Below are 21,028 nucleotides of genomic sequence, written 5' to 3' on the forward strand. Positions count from 1 at the left end.
CGCAGGACCGGGCAGGGTTTCCTTCCTTCCGTTGTGCACAGAACTGCTGTGGGTTGAAATGGACTGGGTGGGATTTAAACAATGATACAACGTGTTCGATGAGAATCACAAATAGAGCAAGGTAAGAGTGGGTTCAAAGGGGGAAACAAAGGACAGGTTGTTACATTTTCAGTCTATCTGCAGTAGTTCACTTTCCGGTGCACGCTGCCCTATGGGTGGCCTAGTGGGTTATGAGTTGGACTTCGACCCACAAGGCCAGCAGTTCAAAACTACCAGCCGCTCCTCAGGAGAAAGATGAGACTTTCTACCCCAGGAAAGCATTCCAGTCTCGGTAACCCACGGGGCCAGTTCTCCTCTGTCCTCCAGGGTCGCTGGAGTCAACGTGGACTGGATGGCCTTGAGAGGTGAATCCGTGGTCTGAGGATGTCCGAGGCAGGCGTGAGACCTGTGGGGTCTCCATCAGACCCCGTTCCTGTTCTTTCCCCCTGGGCTCCATTGGTACCAAGAGCTGTCAGACCCTCCCCTGCTGGGGGCAGACCAACCCCCTCATGTTCTCACAGGACGTTCCTGCCCCCCAATTCTGCTGGCATCTCGATCGCTGTCCCCTGCTTCTGAGCCATGGAGCCCGGCGTGGGTGACTTCCAGCTCGTGCCCAACACCACGAAGGAGCCCCCTGCCAAAGACACCGTGTGCTGCCGCTCCACCGTCACCACGGCGGTGGCCACTGGAGTCCTCCTGGTCTCCCTGGGCGTCCTCCTGGGTAAGTGTCCACGAGCAGAGACTCCGCCGGGCACCTCCATGGTGTTTGCGGGTCTCACTCGGAATTAAAAGGTGGGGGTGGCATTCAAGAGTGGGGTTGGAGGCTGACTTCCAGGTGGTAACACCTCTAGGTGGGTGGGGGTGGATGGTGGCAGCTGGGTTTCCTGGGGTGGGGGGAGTCTCTGGAGGCCACATGTCTGCAATTCGGGGTGTCAGCTGGGCCTGTGTTCTCTTCAGAGGCTCTGCAGGTCCTTCCTTGTTTCTTCCAGCTGTTGGCCGCAGGCATTCTTCCAATCCCTGCTCCTACCATTATATGGCCGCCTTCCCTGTAGCTCTCTCTTTCTCCTTTCTTCTTCTAAGACCACCAGTCGGAGCCACCCCACCCCGCTCCATCCATCGAGACTCCGTGTTCTGAATTAACATCTGAAAAGACGCTGTTTCCAAACCAGGCCGAGCCCACACATGCTAAGAGCTAGGGGGCTCAGTCTCCAATATCCTTTGGGGTTTTTTTGGAGGCTCACAATTCATGTCACCACCCTTTGCCTCTGCAAATGCATGTCCTTCCCACCCACCCAAACCCAACCCCACGGCCATCAAATCGCTTCAGACTCAGAGATCCAGTAGGACAGAGTCAAACTAAGTATTCCGAAGGCCTTCCGAGGTTGTGTCTCCATGGAAGGAGACCCCCACTTCTCTCGGAGCGGCTGGTGGCATCAAACCGACCCCCACGGGGTTGGCAGTCTGGTGCTCAATCCACCGCATCACGAGGGCTCCTTCCCCTAACCCTCCATCGTCATAACCTATCCCAGAGTCAACTCTGCGTCCACATCAGGGGGGCCCTGTAAAGCTCGGCAGCATGTCTCAATAGAACACACTCCCTAAATGAAATCCCTAACTGCTCTTGTAAACCATCCACCTCAGGTGTCCTTCTTTCTCAGGGTCCCCAAAGTGAGTGGCTCACAGGAATGGAAACTTACTGTCTCACTGTCTGGGGACAGGCGTCTGGATTCAGGGTGTCTGAAAGGCTCTGACAGGGAGGGCTTCGTCCTGGTATCACCCAGCTTCTGCTGACCCTGGGCTTGTAGATAGATAGTCACATGGTTCTCTGTGTGTGCGTGTGTGTGTCTGTGTCTCTTCTCTTCTATCAGGACACCAGTCATGTGGGATTAGGATCCATCCAACTCATGTTAACTACTTCTATCCACCAAGACCCCGCTTCTAAACAAGGTCACATCCATGGACACACCCATGGGACTGGAATAGAACCTTCTAGGAGGGCACGGTCAGCCCACATGTGTAGAGATGTGTAGTTGTGAGCTATTCACATTAAAAAAATAATTTTATTGGGAGCTCTTACAGGTATTATAACAATCCATAATTCAATCAGATCAAGCGTAATTGTACAATTGCTGCCTCCATCAGTTTCAAAACATTTTCCTTCTTCTTGAACTCTTCAAGATCAGCTTGCTACTCTTTTTTCACAAAAGAAAAGCTTGTAGTTAGTTCAAGGCTACTCTTTTTTTAAAAAAAAAATCATTTTATTGGGAGTTCTTTACAGCTCTTATAACAATCCATCCATCCATTGTGTCAAGCACATTTGTACATATGTTGCCATCATCCTTTTCAAAATGTTTTCTTTCTACTTGAGCCCTTGGTGTCAGCTCCTCATTTTTTTCCTCCCTCCCCACTCTCCCACCCTCATGAACTCTTGATAAATTGTAAATGATCATTTTCCTATCTTACACTGCCTGCTGTTTCTGTTGTTCATCACCCTGGGTGGGAGGGCTAGACATCAATCATTGTGATTGGTCCTCTCTTTCTCTCCCCTCCCCCCCGCCACCTTCCCCCAAGCCTCATGTTATCGCTATTGGGGTGGGGTGGTTATCTGTCCTGGAGTCCATGTGTTGAGCTCTGATCTGTACCAGTGCACATGCTCTGGTCTAGTTGGATTTGTAAGGTAGAACCGGGGTCATGATCGTGTGGGGGGTGCTATTCCCATTTTAAACCACTACAAACAGGGCGGCAGCGAACACTTTTAATAGGTTCCTTTGCTCTAGGATTACTCTGTATCAGTGTTCCCCAAAGTAGACGATCCCCCCCACCCCAGGGGTCCCTTGAATGATACAGCAGCTGTGTGTGTGTGTGTGTGTGTGTGTGTGTAGCAGTTACTGACACTAACAGCCCTGCCTTGAAGGAAGTGCAGCCGGAATGTTCCCTGCAAGTGGTTTACATACTTTGGACATGTTGTCTGGAGAGCAGAAAGGCTTCACGCTCAGTAGAGTGGAGGGGCAGCGAGAAGGAGATGGGCGGACACAGCGGCTGCAGCCATGGGCTCAGTCAGACAAGAGAAGTTATCTTTTTAATGCATCATTTTTATCTGGGGGCTCCTCCAGCCCTTATAACAATGCACACCTCAAATTGCCGCCTGCATTTTCCAAACATGGTCTCTCTACTTGAGCCCTTGGTAGCGGCTCCTCGTCGCCGCCCCCTCCCACCGCCGCGACCCCCTGGTAAATCAGCACCGTTCGCGATCGATCTCCCTTCTCCCACGTTTCCGTTGCTCGTGCCCCTCCCCCTGCGCTCAGGGTGTCGCTAAGCGCGGGCCCGGGGGTCGTCGGACCTGCCTTCCCGGTGTCGCGAGCTCTGGTCTAAGACAACGACGCGGTGGCCGTCAAGGTCAAATGCAGTGTGCTTTGGCGCCCCCTGGTGGCGTGCGCGCATGCGTGCGTGCGTGCGTGCGTAGTACGTAGTACGTACGCGCGTGCGCACTAGCGGTCTCAGGGCTCCCTGGAAGCACCGGTACCTTTTTGCAAACCATGGTTGCTGTCCGCGCCGAGTCTGTTCCGACGCGCAGCCACCGGACGGACGACAGACGGAAACCCCGCCGGCGCCGTTCACGGCCGTTGCCCTGCCCGAGGCCACGGTGGCAGCCTCTGGGCCCTCCGTCCGCCGAGGGCCTTGCGCCCTGGGCAGCACGGGAGACCACGTGCAGCCATGCCCCACGGGCGGCTGGCTTTCTGGACCTTGAGGGCCGCGGGTTCTACAGAGGGCTGTTTTTACCCAGAGTTGAAATCTGATTGGGCTGGGAGCCCGGCTGCACAGGTGAGCTGGTGACTGTTCCATCTTCTGTACTGATACTCCAGCTCCGCGGTGTTAGCCATCCAGCCTCTGACAATGTCACGGGCTCCTTAGGTGCAATTGTACGGCGATCAAACATGGCTTAGAGGATAGGAAAGGCTTAGAGGATGGGAAAGGCAGGAGAGAAGAGGAAATAAAGGAGTCAGACACGTTTTCTGGTAGCCTGCTCACCTCCGGGGCGGCCATGACCTTAGCAGCAGCCAGGTCCATGCAGAGAGAGGGAGGAGGAGAGAGACTGTATTTCTAACCAAGGCTTATATAGATTTAGGGGCGTGCAAGCCCCGCTGATTACAGGTAACCACAGGAAGAGATTATACCACAGGCAATGCAAGCAAGGGGTGGGGTTGATTTAGGGGTGTACATGCAATAGGAAGGGGAGGTACTAGGAGTCCACATGTGACAAGATGGGCAGATCCAAGATTCGAGATGGCAGCCTAACGTTGGTGGTCCTTGAGCTGGCTTGACTCATTCTGGGTGCGCCTTCAGGAAAGCAATCCACTATCCCTATCAGCAGGGAATGAGCCCCACCTGTGGGGGACAGACAATAGAGGGAGAGTATCTCTAAGCAGCGGACCACACGATGAGCTAGCAAGCAGGTGACAACCAGGGGGGAAACCGTTCTGTGTTCCACACCATGGCACTTAGAAACAACTCAAAAGCCCAACCCATGTTCACGCTGTCCTGTCCATACTGACTCACAGCACACACACACACAAACACACACACACACACACACACTGGGACAGGCTAGAACTGTCCCTTTGGGTTTCTGAGACTGTAACTTTAAAAAAATCATTTTATTGGGGGCTTGTACAACTCTGATCACAATTCATCCATATCCATTGTGAAAAGCACATTTGTACATTCATTGCCCTCATCGTTCTCAAAACATTGGCTCTCCACTTAAGCCCTTGGCATCAGCTCCTCATTTTGCCGCTCCCCCCTCGTTCATGAACCCTTGATAATTTACAAATTATTATTTTGTCATATATTGCCCTGTCCGACGTCTCCCTTCACCCACTTTTCTGTTGTCTGTGAGACTGGAACTCTTAAGAGGAGTAGAAAACCTTATCTTTCACCCTCCGGGTGGCTGGTGGTTTCAAACTACTGACTTTGCCGTTAGAAGCCCAGCGTGGAACAGCTATGCCGCCAGGACTCCTAACCACAACCACAGCTTTCCTTTTCAAAATTTGGATCATTTTCTTCTTCTTTTTTTTAAAGTTCCAACAAGTTTTAGACAAGGAGAAACTCCTGCTTGCCTGGTCTGTACGACTGCTCCTTCTGTTTCCATGATGACCACGTCATCGTCAGACCCTGCCGGCGCTCACAAGGGGCCGCCGTGGGCTAGAATTCACTCCACGGCAAGGGGCAGGTGGTATTCTTTATTTCTGGGTAGTCTGTGCTGATTGCTGTCTGCGACGTGGTATGCCTTAGATACGAGTTTTCAGACAGTTGGGCAATCTACCCACTGCTATGGACTGAACACTGTGTCCATAGGATGTGTGAAAATCCTAACCCCTACCTCACTCCACAGCATTTTCAGTCTCCTCACATGCACACGGGAAAGCTGACCACTGAATACGGCAGAACGAAGAAGAATGAAGATTTCGTTATTGGTGAATAAAATTTTTTAAAAGAATATTGAATGCAGGGAAAAAAGAAGAGCAGATACCAAGGGCTCAAATCGAAAGTAAATGTTTAGAAAATAACAACAGCAGCACATGTACAAACAGGCTTGATGCAATTGATGTGTGGATGGTTATAAGAGCTGTAAGAGCCCCCAATAAAATGATCTTTTAATGAAAACAAGCAGAATGTTGAATGTGCCACCGACTGCCAGCAGAGCAGACAGCTCTGTTTTGGAGGAGGTGCATTTGAACGATGGAACTGGCGGGGCAGATGGAAAGTTCTGGCAGAACAAACAGCTCTGTCTTGGAAGAAGCTCCGCAAGAACAGTCCTAGGGGCTGAGGATGGCGAGGCCCTCGTTTCGTGCCCTTTGGGCACGTCGTCGGGAGAGACCAGTCCCTGGAGAAGGACATCGTGCTTGGTAACGTGGAGAGCAGCGAACAGAGGAAGGCCTTCCACGAGATGGACGGACGCCGGGGCTGCAGCGATGGGCTCAGATAGAGGACTCACCGTGAGGCAGACGCAGCACTGGACGGCGTTTCGTTCCACCGTCCATGGGTCTCTGTGGTCAGAGCCCCCTGGACAGCATCTCCCCACAGCGGCACATGCATGTGAGTAAGGGAAACAGAAATGACTGCTGCCTTTGGGTGACCGAGTTGGCAGAGATTGAGCTGCCAGAGAATGCTGACTAGTCTTCATTGGAGAATGTCGAGTGTTCACATTGCATCAGAGTGTCGAATGGCTGCGGACTGTCTGAAGAACAAGCAGACCTGTCTCAGAGAAAGTACAGCCAGAGGGCTTCTCAGAGGCAAGGACGGGGACACTTGGCTTCATGTACTCTGCCATGTCATCAGAAGAGACTGGTCCAGGAGAAGCACATTGTGATCAGGAGATTTTATGTTAACTAAGATGGGCCAGGAAACTCACGAGGGGATGGGGGTGGGCAGTTTTACCCTGTCCTACAGGGTTGCTAGGAATGGGCATTGACTGGATAGCGGTGAGTTTGGTTTATTTTTGGCTGGTGTGGGCCAGGATTCTCCCATGAGATGGTCTAACGTCGTCATGTGGTCAACTCCATGATGAGAACTTCCGTGAGGCAGCCGAGCAGTTAATGAGGTCACAGGCCTGGTATGATTGAGGCAGATGTCAGTCAGGGTGCAGTCTACTCTGTATAGACCAGGGGTGTCAAACTGTCGGCCTGAGGGCCGCATGCATCCCCGAAGGTAATTTTTTGTGACCCATGATGCTCTGAAATAAAATGAAAATAGAAAAAAATTGTTAAGAAGAAAATAGCACTTAGCACACACACAATTCCCCCATTACATTTTATTTCAGAGCATTGTGGGCCACAAAAAATTACCTTGGGGGCCACATGCAGCCCGCGGGCCACCAATTTGACACTCCTGGTGTAGACTGACAGTGTATGGAAGCTAGCTAACTCACTTCCACAGCTGGATCTGGGTCCCCCAGCTGGTCTGTTGGCCTTCTAATAGATTGCCTGTCGACCTTGGATCCATTCAGCTCTGTATCCACCAGCCTGTGCTCCTTTTACATCGTCTTCCTGCTTCTGTCTGTCGGCCCCTGCAGCTCCTGGAGTCAGGAGAGGCCTCTGGCTTACATCTGAACCATGGACTTGAACGAGACAAGACTGACCGACTTGTACAATGGTGTGAACCATTTCTTGATGTAAATCTCTTTACACACACACACATCACTAGTTTTGCTTCCTAGAGAACCCAGCCTAACACAGACATCATGCTTAGTCAAGTTGAAGGTCAGCAGATGGATGGAAATAAGAGTTTTCTTCTGGAGTAGTGGTTAGGCATTGGGCTGCTGAGCACAAGGTCTGCAGTTCAAAGTCACCAGCCGCTCCACGGGAGGAAAACCAGGCTTTCTACGCCCATCAAGAGTCACTGTCTCAGAAACCCACAGGGCAGTGCTACACCATCCCATAGGGTCATTGTGTTAGTCTGGTTCGACTGGAGAAGCCAATCCAGAGACACTCGTGTGCAGCAGAGAGCTTTCTATCAAAGAGCAGTGGTATTCTGAGGAAACATCCAAGCCCATTCCAGATCAAGTTCGTAAGTTCGATATTAGCCCAGATCTTCAGACTCACGCTGACCCTCAAAATGATGCCGAATGCAGGATGATCTAAGGCCAGTGGGTTCAAAGTCTTGTGGATCCATTGGCAGTGGACTCATCTCCAGGACTCTGGTTGCCAGGCTTGGATCAAAGTGGCTTGTCAACAGGAAGGCGAAGGCCGAGAGAAAGCATGGCCTGCCTCCAGGGAGGAAGAGAGGAAGTTCCCAGAATCCTCGTGAAAGGCCACGCCCACACGGAGGCATCCAGCTGTGACCTGATTGACAGGCTAGACTCCACCCCTTCACTCTCAATATCCTCCAGTTGAAACAAGATTATGTAACAACCACACAGTCATTATGGGTTGGAATTGACTCCATGGCAGTGAGTAGGGTGTTTTTCTTCTGTTGCACAAATGAGGTTGTGATAGAGTAGGGTGGGCCCCAAACCTAATCACTTCTGAGTTATAACATGAGCAGACTAGACACAGACATACCCACGGGGCCGGCGGAGAGGATGGGGAGACTCCATGTGAAAACACACACACACAAACACACACGACAAAGAGATGCAGCTACAGGCCCCAGGGACACCAAGGGTTGCCTGCAGCTGCTATGGTGATTGTTAGGTGCCATCTAGTCAGTGCCAACTGACAGTCCACGCACGGGCAAAAGAACCCTGCTCGGTCCTTCGTTCTTCTCGCAGTCATTATGTCTGAGCCGTGGCTGCAGCCCCTGTGTCAATCCACCTCCTGGGGAGTCTTCCTCCTTTTCCTGCCCTTCTACTGTCCCAGCCACGAGGCCCTTTCCCAGAGACCTGCCCCCCCTCCTGACAACCTGCCCAAAGTGCATGGGACAAAGGCTCGCCACCCTTGCCTCTGCGAGTGCTCTGGCTGTACTTCCGCCGAGACCGCTGCTGTTCCAGCAGTGCCCGCTGCTTCCGGTCTCTTCCCAGCACCGGCGTTCAAGGGCACTGGCTCTCCTTTGGCCCTGTTCAATGTCCGGCTTTCCCGTGCAGAGGAGATGACTGAACACACCGGGGCTGAGTCAGGCACACCTGAGTCCTTAAGGGGACAGCTCTGCTCCGCAAGCTTTGAAAGAGGTTGTTGTTTGCCCGACTTTGAGTTATGTCAGGACTTTCTTTCCTGGACCTAGAAAAATGTGGCCAAGTTACCATATATACTCAAGTATAAGCCAACCCGCGTCTTTGGTTTTAACGTGTGAGTGAGATGTTGACCTTGTTTGTTTGTGTCGTTTTCCAAGTTTTCTAACCAGCGCGACACCGTTTCTACAATGAAGACTATTTGCTCGGCCAACGTTTTCAGAACTGCAAGTGTTAGCAGTCGCGTTTGTTGTGGGGGAAAGAGGCACGGTGGGACAAGCCCCAAGTCAGCGACGTGTCCGCGTACAGTTTCGGGGACAACGTTCAAGTTGTGCACTCATTGTCATCTTCCTCTTCTGAGCATCTGCCTTTTGGCACCGAGTGCGTTTCTGTCACGGCCACCCTGGGGCATGGAGACACCTGCGGTCCTTCCGGGGGGCAGTGTGGATTCAGCACCAGGACCAGACCACCCCAGAGCTGGACAGACTCGTTTCACGTCCACTGCCACTCACAGCGACCCGCTGGGGCCGGGCAGGAGTGCCGCATGGGCTTCCCAGGCTGTTAATCTTTTTTTAATTAAAAGATCGTTTTATCGGGGGCTCTTACAACTCTTATTACAATCCATACATCAGTCGTAACAGGCATATTTGTGCATGTGTCGCAGTCATTCTTTTCTAGACAGTTACTTTCTGTTGAGCTCTTAGTATCAGCTCCTCTTTCCCCTCCCGCCCCACCTTCATACCTCTTGATAGATTATAAAGTAATATTTTCATATCGCACACTGACCTCTGCCTCCCTTCCCCCGTGGCTTGTTGCTCTTCCCCCTGGAGGAGTGTGTGTGGTTGTGTGTCCATCATTATGATTGGTTCCCCCTTCCTCTTCTACATACACCCTCTTCTCCCTACTCTCCTGGTCTCGCTGTTCCCATTCCTGTTCCTGGATTCTGTGTGTCGTGAGCTCTTATCTCTGATCTATACCTGTATACACGCTCCGGTGTAGTCTGAAGTGAGAGACAGTACTCGTGGGGGGTAGGAAGCCTCAAGGAACCAGAGGAATATTGTGTGTTTCATCGGTGCTTTACTGCGCTCTAGTTGACTCATCCCTTCCCTGTGACCCTTCTGTGGGGGAGATGTTCCATTGTTTACAGATGGGCTTTGGGTCTCTGCTCCGACCCCCCTCATTCTCAACAAGATGTTTTTGTTTGTTTGTTTTTGGGACTTCTGATGCTTGTTACCTGATCCTGTTGACACGTCATGATTGTACAGGCTGGTGTGTTTCTTCCATGTGGGCTTGTTGCTTCTCTGCTGGATGGCAGCTTATTTGACTTCAAGCCCTTAAGATGCTATATTTTAATAGCCCGGCATCATCTGCTTTCTTCACCACTTTTGCTTATCCACCATTTTGTCTTCAGCAATTGTACCAGGAGCGTGGCAATCACAAAATGAGGCTGCGAATCTTTACAGGGGCAGACAGCCTCGTCTTTCTCCCCTGGAGTGGCTAGTGGAGTTGAACCATCCACCTTCCAGTTAGCAGCTGAGTGCTTAACCACTGCACCATCAGGATTTGTGAGTTGAGAAGAAGGCGCTACTAGTAGGCACTCGGGAGAAAGACAAGGCTGTCTGCTCCGGTAAAGGTTTACAGCCTTGGAAACCCACAGGGCAGCCCTGTTCTGCCATAGAGTGTCGCTGTGAGTCCCCAACAACTTGGTGGCAGTGTTATCGCCGGGGGTACAGGTGTGATTGGAACTGCCAAGCTACCAGTACATGAGGCCACCCCAATGTGGAGAGATTCTCCTGGTCTGTCCAGGGACACGGGAGCTCAGCTGTGCCTGGACCCCCGAGGCAGGGGGCTCTCTCACGGGGCTCTGGTGTTGCCGCAGCTCTCCTCTCTACGCGGGGTGTGGACGTGGAGCACACGGCCCAGCTGGGCGGCATCCGCTATGCCAGCAGCTTGCAGCAGCCAAGCTCAGACTATCACCGCACGCTGACGCCCACCCTGGAGACGCTGGTGAGCAGGCCGGGGCAGGGGCTCCTGGGAGCAGGGGAGGTGCTGTGGATTCAACTGTGCGTCCCTGAAGAAAAGGTTGGAAACCAAACTCCTATTCCTATGGAGACAATTCCACTTGGAAGTAGGGTTCTCGTTGGTGTGTTCCCGAGGCTGTGAGCTGGATGGGGTGGGTCCCATACCTGGCCACTTTTGAGAAACAGTTAAAAAAACAAAAACAAAGCAACTCCAGACTCACTGCTGTCAACTGATTCTGACTCACAGGGGCCCTCTACAACAGTCTAAATGCTCCCAAGTTTCCCAACGTGTCAAGTGGAAGCCGATGGCCTCATCTCTCTCTTGCAGAGCAGCTGGTGGGTTTGAACCGCTCACCTTCCAGCCAGTCACCGGGGCTCCTTTCCAGAAATTGTGCAGCCCAGGAGACCCTGTGAGACAGTTCTTCCCCTTCAACCAACAATGATATGGTTGCCGGTGGCAGAGCCGGCTCAGGGTGCCTGCTGGGGTCAGAGACAGGGTGCTGTCTCTTGAGGGGATGTCGGCAGTGCCGTGCACGGCTAACACGTTTGGCTGCTCTCGAACGGCAGGCAGTTCTAATCCACCGGGGCTCTGCAGGAGAAAGATGAGGCTGTCTGCTCTGGGCAAGAGGGAACCCCCTGGGGGGCAGTTTTATTCTGTCAGGAGGTTCTGTCTGTGAGTCAGAATCGACTTCAGCGGCAATGGGCAAACTACAATTTAAAAAATATTAATGAAATGTGGGTGAAGGGAGACAATGGACCGTGTAAGATGCGAAATAATAATAATATATAATTGATGAAGGATTCACAGGGGTGAGAGGATAGGGGAGGCAGGGGAGAAAAAGAGGAGTTTATACCAAGGGCTCAAGTAGAAAATGCTTTGGCAATAAAGATGGCAAAAACGTACAAATGTGCTTGATACAATGGATGTATGGAATTTTATAAGAACTGTAAAAGCCCCCAATAAAATGATTTTAAAAATAACACCAAACAAATATTAATGAAAGCTTCCTCAATTGAAAGTTGTGCTATGATGAAATATTTAAATAAAGGACGGAAGCGAACAAGAAAATCCATTGATGTCAAGTTGCCTCCAAGTCCCAGAGGCCCAATAGGACGGCGAACTGGCCCTGTGGGTCTCTGTGGCTGTCGATCTTTCCCGGAGCAGACAGCCTCGTCTTTCCCGAGGTTCACACCATCAGCCTTCTGAGGAGCAGCCAAGTCTCTCACCACGGCACCACCAGGACTCCTGAATAGAGCACAGTGCAGTACAGCAAACGCGAGGAAGGATGGACGTCCTGATGAACCTTGAAAACATGATAGGCACCAGCCACAGAAAGAGCCACCATGGAGTCTGATCCCCCGACAGGAAACGCCTGATCCCTGCTGACCCAATCACAGGAAGTGCCCGATCCCATTGACAGGAAATGCCTAGCCCAATGACAGGAAGTGCCTGATTCCATTGACAGGAAGTGCCTGACCCAATGACAGGAAGTGCCTGATCCCATTGACAGGAAATGCCTGACCCAGTGACAGGAAGTGCCTGATTCCACTGAGAGGAAATGCCTGAGCCTGCAGGCAGGAAATGCCCAACGAGTGGGTCACTGGCTGCCAAGGATGGAGCAAGAAGCCAAGAGTGATTGCTGATGGGTGGAGCTTCTTTTTAAGAGTGATGGAACTTTCCAGAGCTACACACCGATGTTCGTTGTACAATATGATGGATGTATTCTGTGAATACACAGAATTGTACAGGCAGACCTCGTGTTAAGGCACCTCGTCTTGCTACACTTCACAAATCGAAATTTCCCCAAGTGGCCGGTTGGTTGGAACCCCACATTGAGTCGCACAACCTATGGGCACCATTTTTCCCCACAGCGTGGGCTGACTGCGTATCTCTGGGTCACAATAATTCAGGCTGCTAACTGCAAAGTCAGTGGTTCAAACCCACCAGTCACTCCACAGGAGAACGATGAGGCTGTCTGCTCTGACGGCAACCTACAGCCTGGACAACCTTCCTAAGGTTGCTGTGAGTCGGCATGGACTAGCTGGCAAAGGGTCTGGGGCTATTGCCACCTCAGAGCCTCCAGGGCTTTGTTAAACTCTCTCATTGACCCCCCAAGTCCGTTCCAAATCACAGTGACCCTACAGAACAGGGTAGAACTGCCCCTTGGGGGTTCCCAGGCTGCCAGTAGACAGCCCGGCGTTTCTCCCTGCTGACCTTGCCGTCAGGGTAGCCATCCTAACAAATAATCACGGTCCGCTAGGCACAATTGTACAGCTATAATGTACAAAGATTATAGTAAAGTTATAGAGAATAAGAGAGAGTGTGAAATAAAGGAGTCGTAAAATAAAGTGTTCACCTCAGCCCTTCTTGATGGTCCATGTGGGGATGCGGGAGGCGGAGAGGGCAGGAGAGAGCATCTCTTCTTTATTACTGACCAAGACCTATATATTCCTAGGGGTGTGATTACAGGTAACCACACACATCATAGGAAGGGGCTGTATAATAAGCATATGTGTGACAGGAAGGGGATGAGCTAGGGGTGCACACGTAATAGGAAGGGGAGGGACTAGGTACACATGTGACAAGATGGGTGGACCCCAGGCTCAAGATGGCAGCCTAACCTTGGTCATCCTTGAGTGGGCTTGACCTTGTCTCTGGGATTTCCTCCAGGGAACCAATCCACTGTCCTTATTAGAAGGGAGTGGGCCCTGCTTAGGGTGGGTCAGACTATAGGGTCTGCTTGCTCTAGATGGCTAATAAGCCTGAGGGAGAATAACCTCTGACCTATTTTCATTGACCTCCAAGTGTACAGTCATTGACCATGTGCAGCAAACAGCACCTTAGATTTGGCATATACCTGGGGGAGACAACTTGGGGAGAAATCTTTCTATATCCCACAATTCCCCCCTTTTGTCTTATGTATTAAATTCAAAAGAGCCACAGGGGCAACATGGTTATTTTCCATACATCGAAAGCTGTCGAGGCAAATTTAAAGACAATATTAATGTAGCCAAGCCACAAATTCAGGCTTACGGCAAACATTTTGAATCCAGGCACGGGGGATAAAGTCCACCTATGCCCATCTACTACTGGGGGAAGGTATGCAGGGGCTGGATGCTGCGGCGGGAAGGGATCGAGCAGACAGGAATGTCTGCTTCTGTAGGGAGAATGAATCCACCATGTACTTACTTTTAGGCAGCACAGCTTTAAGGGGGGAAACTGTGGAAATTGATAGTTAATTCAGGAAAATGTGCTTGGACTATATCTCCAACTTACCGGAGTGGAAGCTTTCCAGATTCCCTCTGTACCAGTCAGGGAGTAAGTCCCAGTCATATTTCCCAAAGAGTTAGTTTCCCACAGCCTAACATGGGACCCACTGTGCCACCTGGTCTGCTTATCCCACACTGACAACTGGTGATCTACTGATGGCTGGTGATCCACTTACAGCTGGTGATCCACTTACAGCTGGTGATCCACTTATAGCTGGTGATCCACTTGTGGCTGGTGACCCACTTATGAATGGTCATCCACTGACAGCTGGTCACTCACTGACAGCTGGTCATCCACTGACAGCTGGTCATCCACTGATGGCTGGTCATCCACTGACAGCTGGTCACTCACTGACAGCTGGTCATCCACTGATGGCTGGTCATCCACTGACGGCTGGTCATCCACTGACGGCTGGTTAACTTTGAAAATGTATTTTCTGCCCCCATACAAAGAAGGGAGGCAGTTTTCTTTTTCTTTTAAATCACTTTATTGGGCTCTTACAAGTCTCATCACCATCCATCATCTATCCATCCATCCACCCACTGTGTCAAGCACATTTGTACATTTGTTCCCATCACCATTTTCCAAACATTTCCTTTCTACTTGAGCCTTGGGTATCAGCTCATTCCCCACCTCCCCCTCCCTCCCTCATGAAGCCTTGAGAATTTATATATTTTTTTCATGTCTTACACTGACCGCTGTCTCCATTCACCCATTTTTGTTTTCCATTCCCCTGGGAGGGGGTTATATATAGATCATTGTGATCGGTTCCCCCTTCCTCCCCCACCTTCTCCTTACCCTCCTGGTATCGCTGCTCTCAGAAGGGAGGCATTTTCTGTAGGAGCCCCTGCCCCTTCTCCAGCTGCCCCCTCCCCCCATCAAAGGACAGAGCTGCCCAGCGGGGACCAGGGTCCACAGGCGGTGCTGTTGTCTCATTGCAGTTTTTAAGTAGCTTCTGGAAGACCAAGCTGGAGGCCAGCTGCATGAGCTGTACGGTGCTAGGTTACAGGTGAGCGGGGCCTCCGTTGGGTGGGGTGGGGGTGCCATGGCTATGCCCGGGAGATTCCAGCCCCTCTCAACGGCCTCCTCTCCTCCTGCAGGGACGGGAATGGCAGTGTCCTGGTGCATTTCCAGCTGCACTTCCTGCTGCCCGCTCTGGGGACACTGAGCCTGGGCCCCGAGGAGCACCTTCTGCAGCAGGGCCTGCGCGCCAGGCTTGGGGACCGCGGTGTCCCCCTGGGCCCCTACGGCACTCTTGTGTCAGCTGAGCTTACGGGTGAGTGGGAAGTCGAGACTAAACCCCCTCTGGGGAGTGGGGGTGCCAGGCGGGCAGGGGCATGGGGTCAGACTTTTATTTTTCCACCTTGACCTTGCTCTTCAAGACAGAGGTTGGTTCCCTCCCCACCACCCCTGAACCCGGCTTGAGGCCCTAGTCACTGCGACACCTGCTTCTAGAACTTTCTGTGAGAATGGAGCTGTCCCCTGCCTGTGCTGTCCAATCGGGTAGCCGGCAGCCCCGCCTGGGCCACAGGGCACTTGTTGCGTGGCCCGAGCGGCTGAGGAGCGAGAGGCTCTCTTTGTTGTTGTTTTGTTTGGGTCGTGTATTTAGTTAGTATCCGTTTCACCGGCCCTTCTCCCACGTATCATACAGTCTGAGAGTCCGGGCCCATGATCACCATGGTCAGCTTGAGAACCTGCCCTTCGACCTTGCACTCAGCGTGACTCAGGTCACAATGAGTTTTTCTTTCCAATCGTGGCCAACATAAATGAATAAATAACACACCGCAGAACGGCCTCCGACTCTAGTGTCTAGTTCAGGCCTCTGGGGTCACACCGCTCATTGTGCGGCCATGATTGACGGCCTCTCCCGTATCCGTCCACCTCCACTAACAGACACCCGGTGCCCCCTCGGCAAACCTCCTTCTCCTCCTCCTCCTCTGGTCACTGTGGTCAACTTTGCTGGTGGTGCTGTTGGGTTTTTGTTAGCAGTCGCTTTCTTGATTTAAAAGTCACATCTCATACACATCCACAGCTACGTCGCCTTTTTTTTAAAAAAAAGGGTTGTATGGGCATCGTCGCGATCTGTTCTGGTGTCCCCCCCCCCCGCCGCTCCCCGGCTTCCTTTGACCTCCCGTTAAGGATGGGGGCTGAGTCCACGTGTCCACGCGGCCCTCGCTGGGGTCCATGCAGCTCTGTGCTCTGTTCTCACAACCTCAGGCAGCCTTCGTTCCCCAAGGAACTCCGTCGGAGACGCCACAGACAAGCTGGCCTCCTCTCTCCCTTTCCCTGCAGGAGGCCAGGCGGGGCTGCTTGCCGAGAGGGACTTAAAATCAGGTAAGCGCTTCTCTCTGCCCTCTGCTGGGCCCTCTTCGGCCTGCACAGACCTCCCCCTGGGAGAGGCCTTCAAGTGGGCAAAGGAAACCTCTGCACCAGAACAAACCCTGGCCTCCACCTGGGGTGCCCCACGTGTGTGAGAGGGTGTGTTTGCCCAGGTAGACCAGAGAAACAAATCCATGGACACTCACAGGTGTGTAAGAAAGCACTTGATGTACAGGAGCAATTGTATATTGAGAAAACATCCCAGCCCAGTCCAAATCAAGTCAAGTCCAAAAGTAGCCCGTATGTTCAATACCAATCTATAAAGTCCTCTTCAGACTCACAACACATGCAATGACGCCGAATGCAGGAATATCACAGGCCCGTGGGTGGAAAGTCTTGTGGATCCAGTGGCGGTGGAAGCATCTCAGCGCTGGCAGGGGTCTCCACGTGGCTCCTTCAGCTCCAGGGTTCTAGCATAGCTCCGTGTGTGTTCTCAACAGGAATGTCTCACAGGGACTGTCTCTCTGTCCCACCTCCAGCGAGCTATTGATCTCCTTAGCGCCTCCAAACGAGGTCATCGAGCTGCGACATGATTGACAGGCTAGACCCCACCCCTCTGCAAGTTGGCACCGGATGATGTAACTGCCACAGAGGGGACTGTGCTCCACGGTGTTTTCAGTGGCTGTATCTTCAGGAGCAGATTGCCAGACCTCTTTCCACAGCTCCGCCGGGGGGTGGGCTTGAACCGCTGACACTGAACCTCCCCTTCTTTTCTGAGTTGCTCCTCTCAGTCTCTGATGCAGATCAAGGACTGCAGCCTCCCGTGTAAGAGAGACCCAACTCCTCCGCAGTGGAGCAGCAGGTCACATGGAGAGAAATGGAGAAAGGGGTGACGTTGTCGTCCAGGGTTTTGTCTGCTTGGCTCCACAATGGATGCTCCCGGACGCGGCGGCCGGGACAGCAAAGCTGAGATGCACTGAGTGCGCCTGCTGCACGAGACTTCTCAGGAGTGTTGATGAGCAAGGCGGTCACTCGGGGGATGAGCTGCGCCTGACCCGCGCCACGGGATTCTCCACCGCCTCCCGTGCGGACTGCCCCAAGGACAGACGGATCTGTGTTGGAAGAAGCAAGGTCAGAGTGACCTTAGAGGAGAGGATGGTGAGACTTTCTCACATAGCTTGGAGAGTCCAGTCTGGAGAAGGACTTCATGCTGGGGGAGTGGAGGAGCAGCGAAGAAGAGGAAGGCTGGACACAGTGCTTCAATAATGGGCTCAAGCCCAGGAGCAATTGGGAGGGCGGTGCCGGACGGGCCGTGTTTCCCTCTGTCGCTGTGGGTCGGAACTGACTCAACAGCACCTAGTAACAACAGTAGCATAAACTCGCCGCCCCTCCAGTGCCCGTCTTCTCTTTGAACCTGAAGTCGTCAGCTTGACCTTGAACGAGCACGGTGCTGGAGACAGACATTCTTTACTCTTGCGGCTAAACCAGTGTTTGTTGCCAAGAACACTTTGGGGACTATTTTTGGTTTCATATGCCTCCAGACAGTAGTTTCAGCCCTTCATCTGCCATGCTTGGCTCCAGAAAGTCTGGGTTTTATGAGCTTCTGAAATTCTCGTCTATATATTCCCTCTCGAGCGTTCTCGATCTTGTATCACATCCTTGGTCAAAATGTGCAGTCAGGAGGCCGTCGTCCCTAGAGGCAACTGGACACTCCCATGGGTCCTGACTTCCCCTCCTGCTCTGTGGCTCCCGGAGAATGAAGATGGCTCCTCGCAGGCTTGTAAGACCCCAGGCTCAGACATGAGGAAGTAGCGCAGAAATGCTAAACAGGTTCTTAGGCTAACATGGGGGATGACCCATGAAACCATGACCCTAAACCTCCAAACCAACGAGCCAAATCCCACGAGAAGGTTGGCTGTACGTGAGCTGCTCCGGTGGCTACACTTGGCTGTTGCTGTTGTGATGGTGATAGAGGAAGGTGATCCACCACACGACTTTAGCCTGTTGGGAAAATATGAGTCTCGCTTTCAAGCCTCATTCGGGGGAGGTAGGTTTATAGTTCCGTATAAGACAATGTCAAGGAAAGGCCACTTTGAATTCTCTGTGGGGTGCGATTTATTTATTTATTTATTTTCAAAAAAAAACAGCAGTAACAAAAATGGTATGAACTCAAAATCGTTCAAAGGACTGGGCATGCATTCTAGTCTGATGGAAACCAGTGAGACGACAGAAACTCAGTCGCCCCTCAGGCCTGGACCTGAACTCACCCGGTGGCTCCGTTTGCAGCGGTCAGCAGACAGGCCTGTAAGGCCGGTTCCACCGCGTCACTCGGGGCCACGTCAGCTCGGACCACAGCGACCTTATGCACAACAGAATGAGGCGCTGTGACGTTCTCAGAATGGTCCCTCCGCCTGAGCCCCCGGAAGCAGCCACGGTGTCCGTCCACCTCCCTGAGGGCCTTCCTCCGTCCCACCGCCCTTCTACTTGAGCAAGCACAAGGTCCTTCTCCAGGGACATGTCTCTCCTGACAGCACGTCCAAAGCATGTCAGACGAAGTCTTGCCTCTAAGGAGCACGCTGGCCTTCCTTCTTCCAGCACGGCGCAGGTTGTCCTTTTAGCAACCCGGGCCACGTTCAGTGTTCTCCTCCAAATGCATTAGCTTTCACCATCCAGTGGCCGACTCTCACATGCACATGACGCAATGGAGGCTACCATGGCCTGGGTCAGGCGCACCTGAGTCCGCAGAGGAGCATCCTCGTTCTTCAACACTCCAAAGGGGGTCTTGCGCAGCAGATTCACCCAAGGCAACGTGTCTTTCGATCTCTTGGCCGCCGCTTCCACGAGCATCGCTTGTGGATCCAAGCAAGACGGAATCCTTAACTTCAACCTATTCTCCATCGATCACCATGCTGCCTATCGGTCCGGCTGTGAGGATTTGGGTCTTCCTCGCGCGGAGTCCTGGGCCAGAGCGAGGGCTACAATCCTTGATCTGCATCTTCAAGGGCTTCAATTGCATGATGGAGGTCGGCGTACAGGAGGACAGCACCCACCCAAGGACAGAGTCCAGAGGGTTGGCAGAGAAGGAGGGTGGGAAGAGAAAAAGACAGGGAGGCAGTGGGACAAGGGACGGTCTATCGCGGGGCCTGCCGCCCATGACCCGAAGCAAACAGTGAGCACTGTTGAGCGGAGACTGCATTTGTCCCCCTCAAAGCCCTCACCCAACCCACCATCAAGACATCTTTAAAGAAAGCAAACTTTATTCTTGCTGGAAACGGGGTGGAAGCCTGTCATTTCAGAAAGAAGGAAAAGAGAAAAGGGGAAGTTAGTCACCTGGGCCCCCATCACACTGATGCCCCGAAGCCTTCACACCCACATGTCCCACTCCACGGGAATGGAGAGTTCCCATGAGCTCCCCGCCCCCTGCCCCCCAGAGACCCGGCCCTCCACAGACTCCCCTGTCCTCTGTGCCGGCTGAACGCCCCCCGCCACCTCTCTGCGCGGCAGCCGAGAGGAAGAGCCGCCGTCCTTGGCGTGGGCAGTGGTGTGTCGCCGAGGTGGGAGGGACGACAGAGCACGGGGAACTTGGCTCCTCTCTGTTCCCAGGTCGCTGCCCTGGAAGCGCCTTCTCCTGTGGGAACAGCCAGTGCGTGAGCAAAGTGAACCCGGAGTGTGACGACAGGGCGGACTGTGCGGATGGCTCCGACGAGGCCCACTGTGGTCAGTCTGGCCGGGACGCAGGCCGCCTTCCCGGGTTCCCAGGCCCCGCTGACACCCCCTGAGTCCGACTCTTGGTGCAGGGGTTGCAGTCCATCCGACGTGGCCCCAGCGCCCTTGCCCCACCCTTGCCCACTGCGCAGCCAGAAGCTTGAGTGTGATTTGTGGGTTAAACCCACGGCCCCATCCAATCGGGAAGACAGGGCAGAGCTGCCCCTGGAGGTTCCCCAGACTGGAGCTCTCTACGGAGTCAAAACCTCGTCTTCCTCCCTCGGAGCCACTGCTGGTTTCAGACTGCTGACCTTGGGATTGAGTCCAACCGTATGGGTTGGCCCGGCCCAAATCCTACTCAAGATCTTTCTCAACGTCCAGCCATCCACCTGTGTAACAGGGGGCGTGGAGAGGCAGAGCTAGGGGCAGGGAGAGGCTTCCTGTGACCTTGAGTACATGACCTCTAGGCAAGGGGGGCACCTGGGAGAGGCGAGGGGAGTGGCAAGGGGGCGGCCGGAAGGCCCAGGGGGCGGCAGGGCATTATGAGCTGAGACCCTGGCCGGGCTCTTGGGGTCTCGGGACCTCCTCTCTTGCAGACTGCGGCTTGCAGCCGGCCTGGAGAACCCCTGGCAGGATCGTGGGTGGCGTGGCGGCGTCCCCGGGGGAGTTCCCGTGGCAGGCCAGCCTCCGCGAGCACAATGAGCACTTCTGTGGGGCCACCATCGTGAGCGAGCGCTGGCTCGTGTCTGCCGCGCACTGCTTCAACGAGTAAGGCCCCCACCCCACCCCTGCAGGCACCTTGTGGGGGACACCCAGGAGCCTGGATGGCCCTTGAGCTTCAGAGGGGCATGAAGAGCGGGTGCCCCAGTGGGATTCTTGACTTCCACCCTGGAGACCCCGGTCCATTCCTGGTCCCTCCTCGTCGGCCTGTGGAGGTCAGCCTTGAGGCGGAATGGGTGCCGGCGGATTTCGTAGGCTAGCAAGAAAGGCTTCCTCTACAAACAAGCC

At 53.2% G+C, this 21,028-nt stretch overlaps 1 protein-coding gene across 1 annotated transcript in view; it reads left to right on the forward strand.

Annotated features, from left to right (window-relative positions):
• Nucleotides 1–618: 618 nt before the first annotated feature.
• TMPRSS9 (transmembrane serine protease 9) overlaps nucleotides 619–21,028 on the forward strand; it is a 47,349-nt gene continuing 26,939 nt past the window's right edge. Inside the window, exons 1-7 of the mRNA XM_075536383.1 lie at nucleotides 619–760; nucleotides 10,584–10,711; nucleotides 14,938–15,005; nucleotides 15,097–15,272; nucleotides 16,289–16,330; nucleotides 19,919–20,032; nucleotides 20,617–20,788. Coding sequence (XP_075392498.1) covers nucleotides 619–760; nucleotides 10,584–10,711; nucleotides 14,938–15,005; nucleotides 15,097–15,272; nucleotides 16,289–16,330; nucleotides 19,919–20,032; nucleotides 20,617–20,788 — 842 coding nt within the window. The remainder of the gene's footprint in view (nucleotides 761–10,583; nucleotides 10,712–14,937; nucleotides 15,006–15,096; nucleotides 15,273–16,288; nucleotides 16,331–19,918; nucleotides 20,033–20,616; nucleotides 20,789–21,028) is intronic.

The sequence above is a fragment of the Tenrec ecaudatus genome, chromosome 1 (assembly GCF_050624435.1).
Source record: "Tenrec ecaudatus isolate mTenEca1 chromosome 1, mTenEca1.hap1, whole genome shotgun sequence".
NCBI lineage: Eukaryota > Metazoa > Chordata > Mammalia > Afrosoricida > Tenrecidae > Tenrec > Tenrec ecaudatus.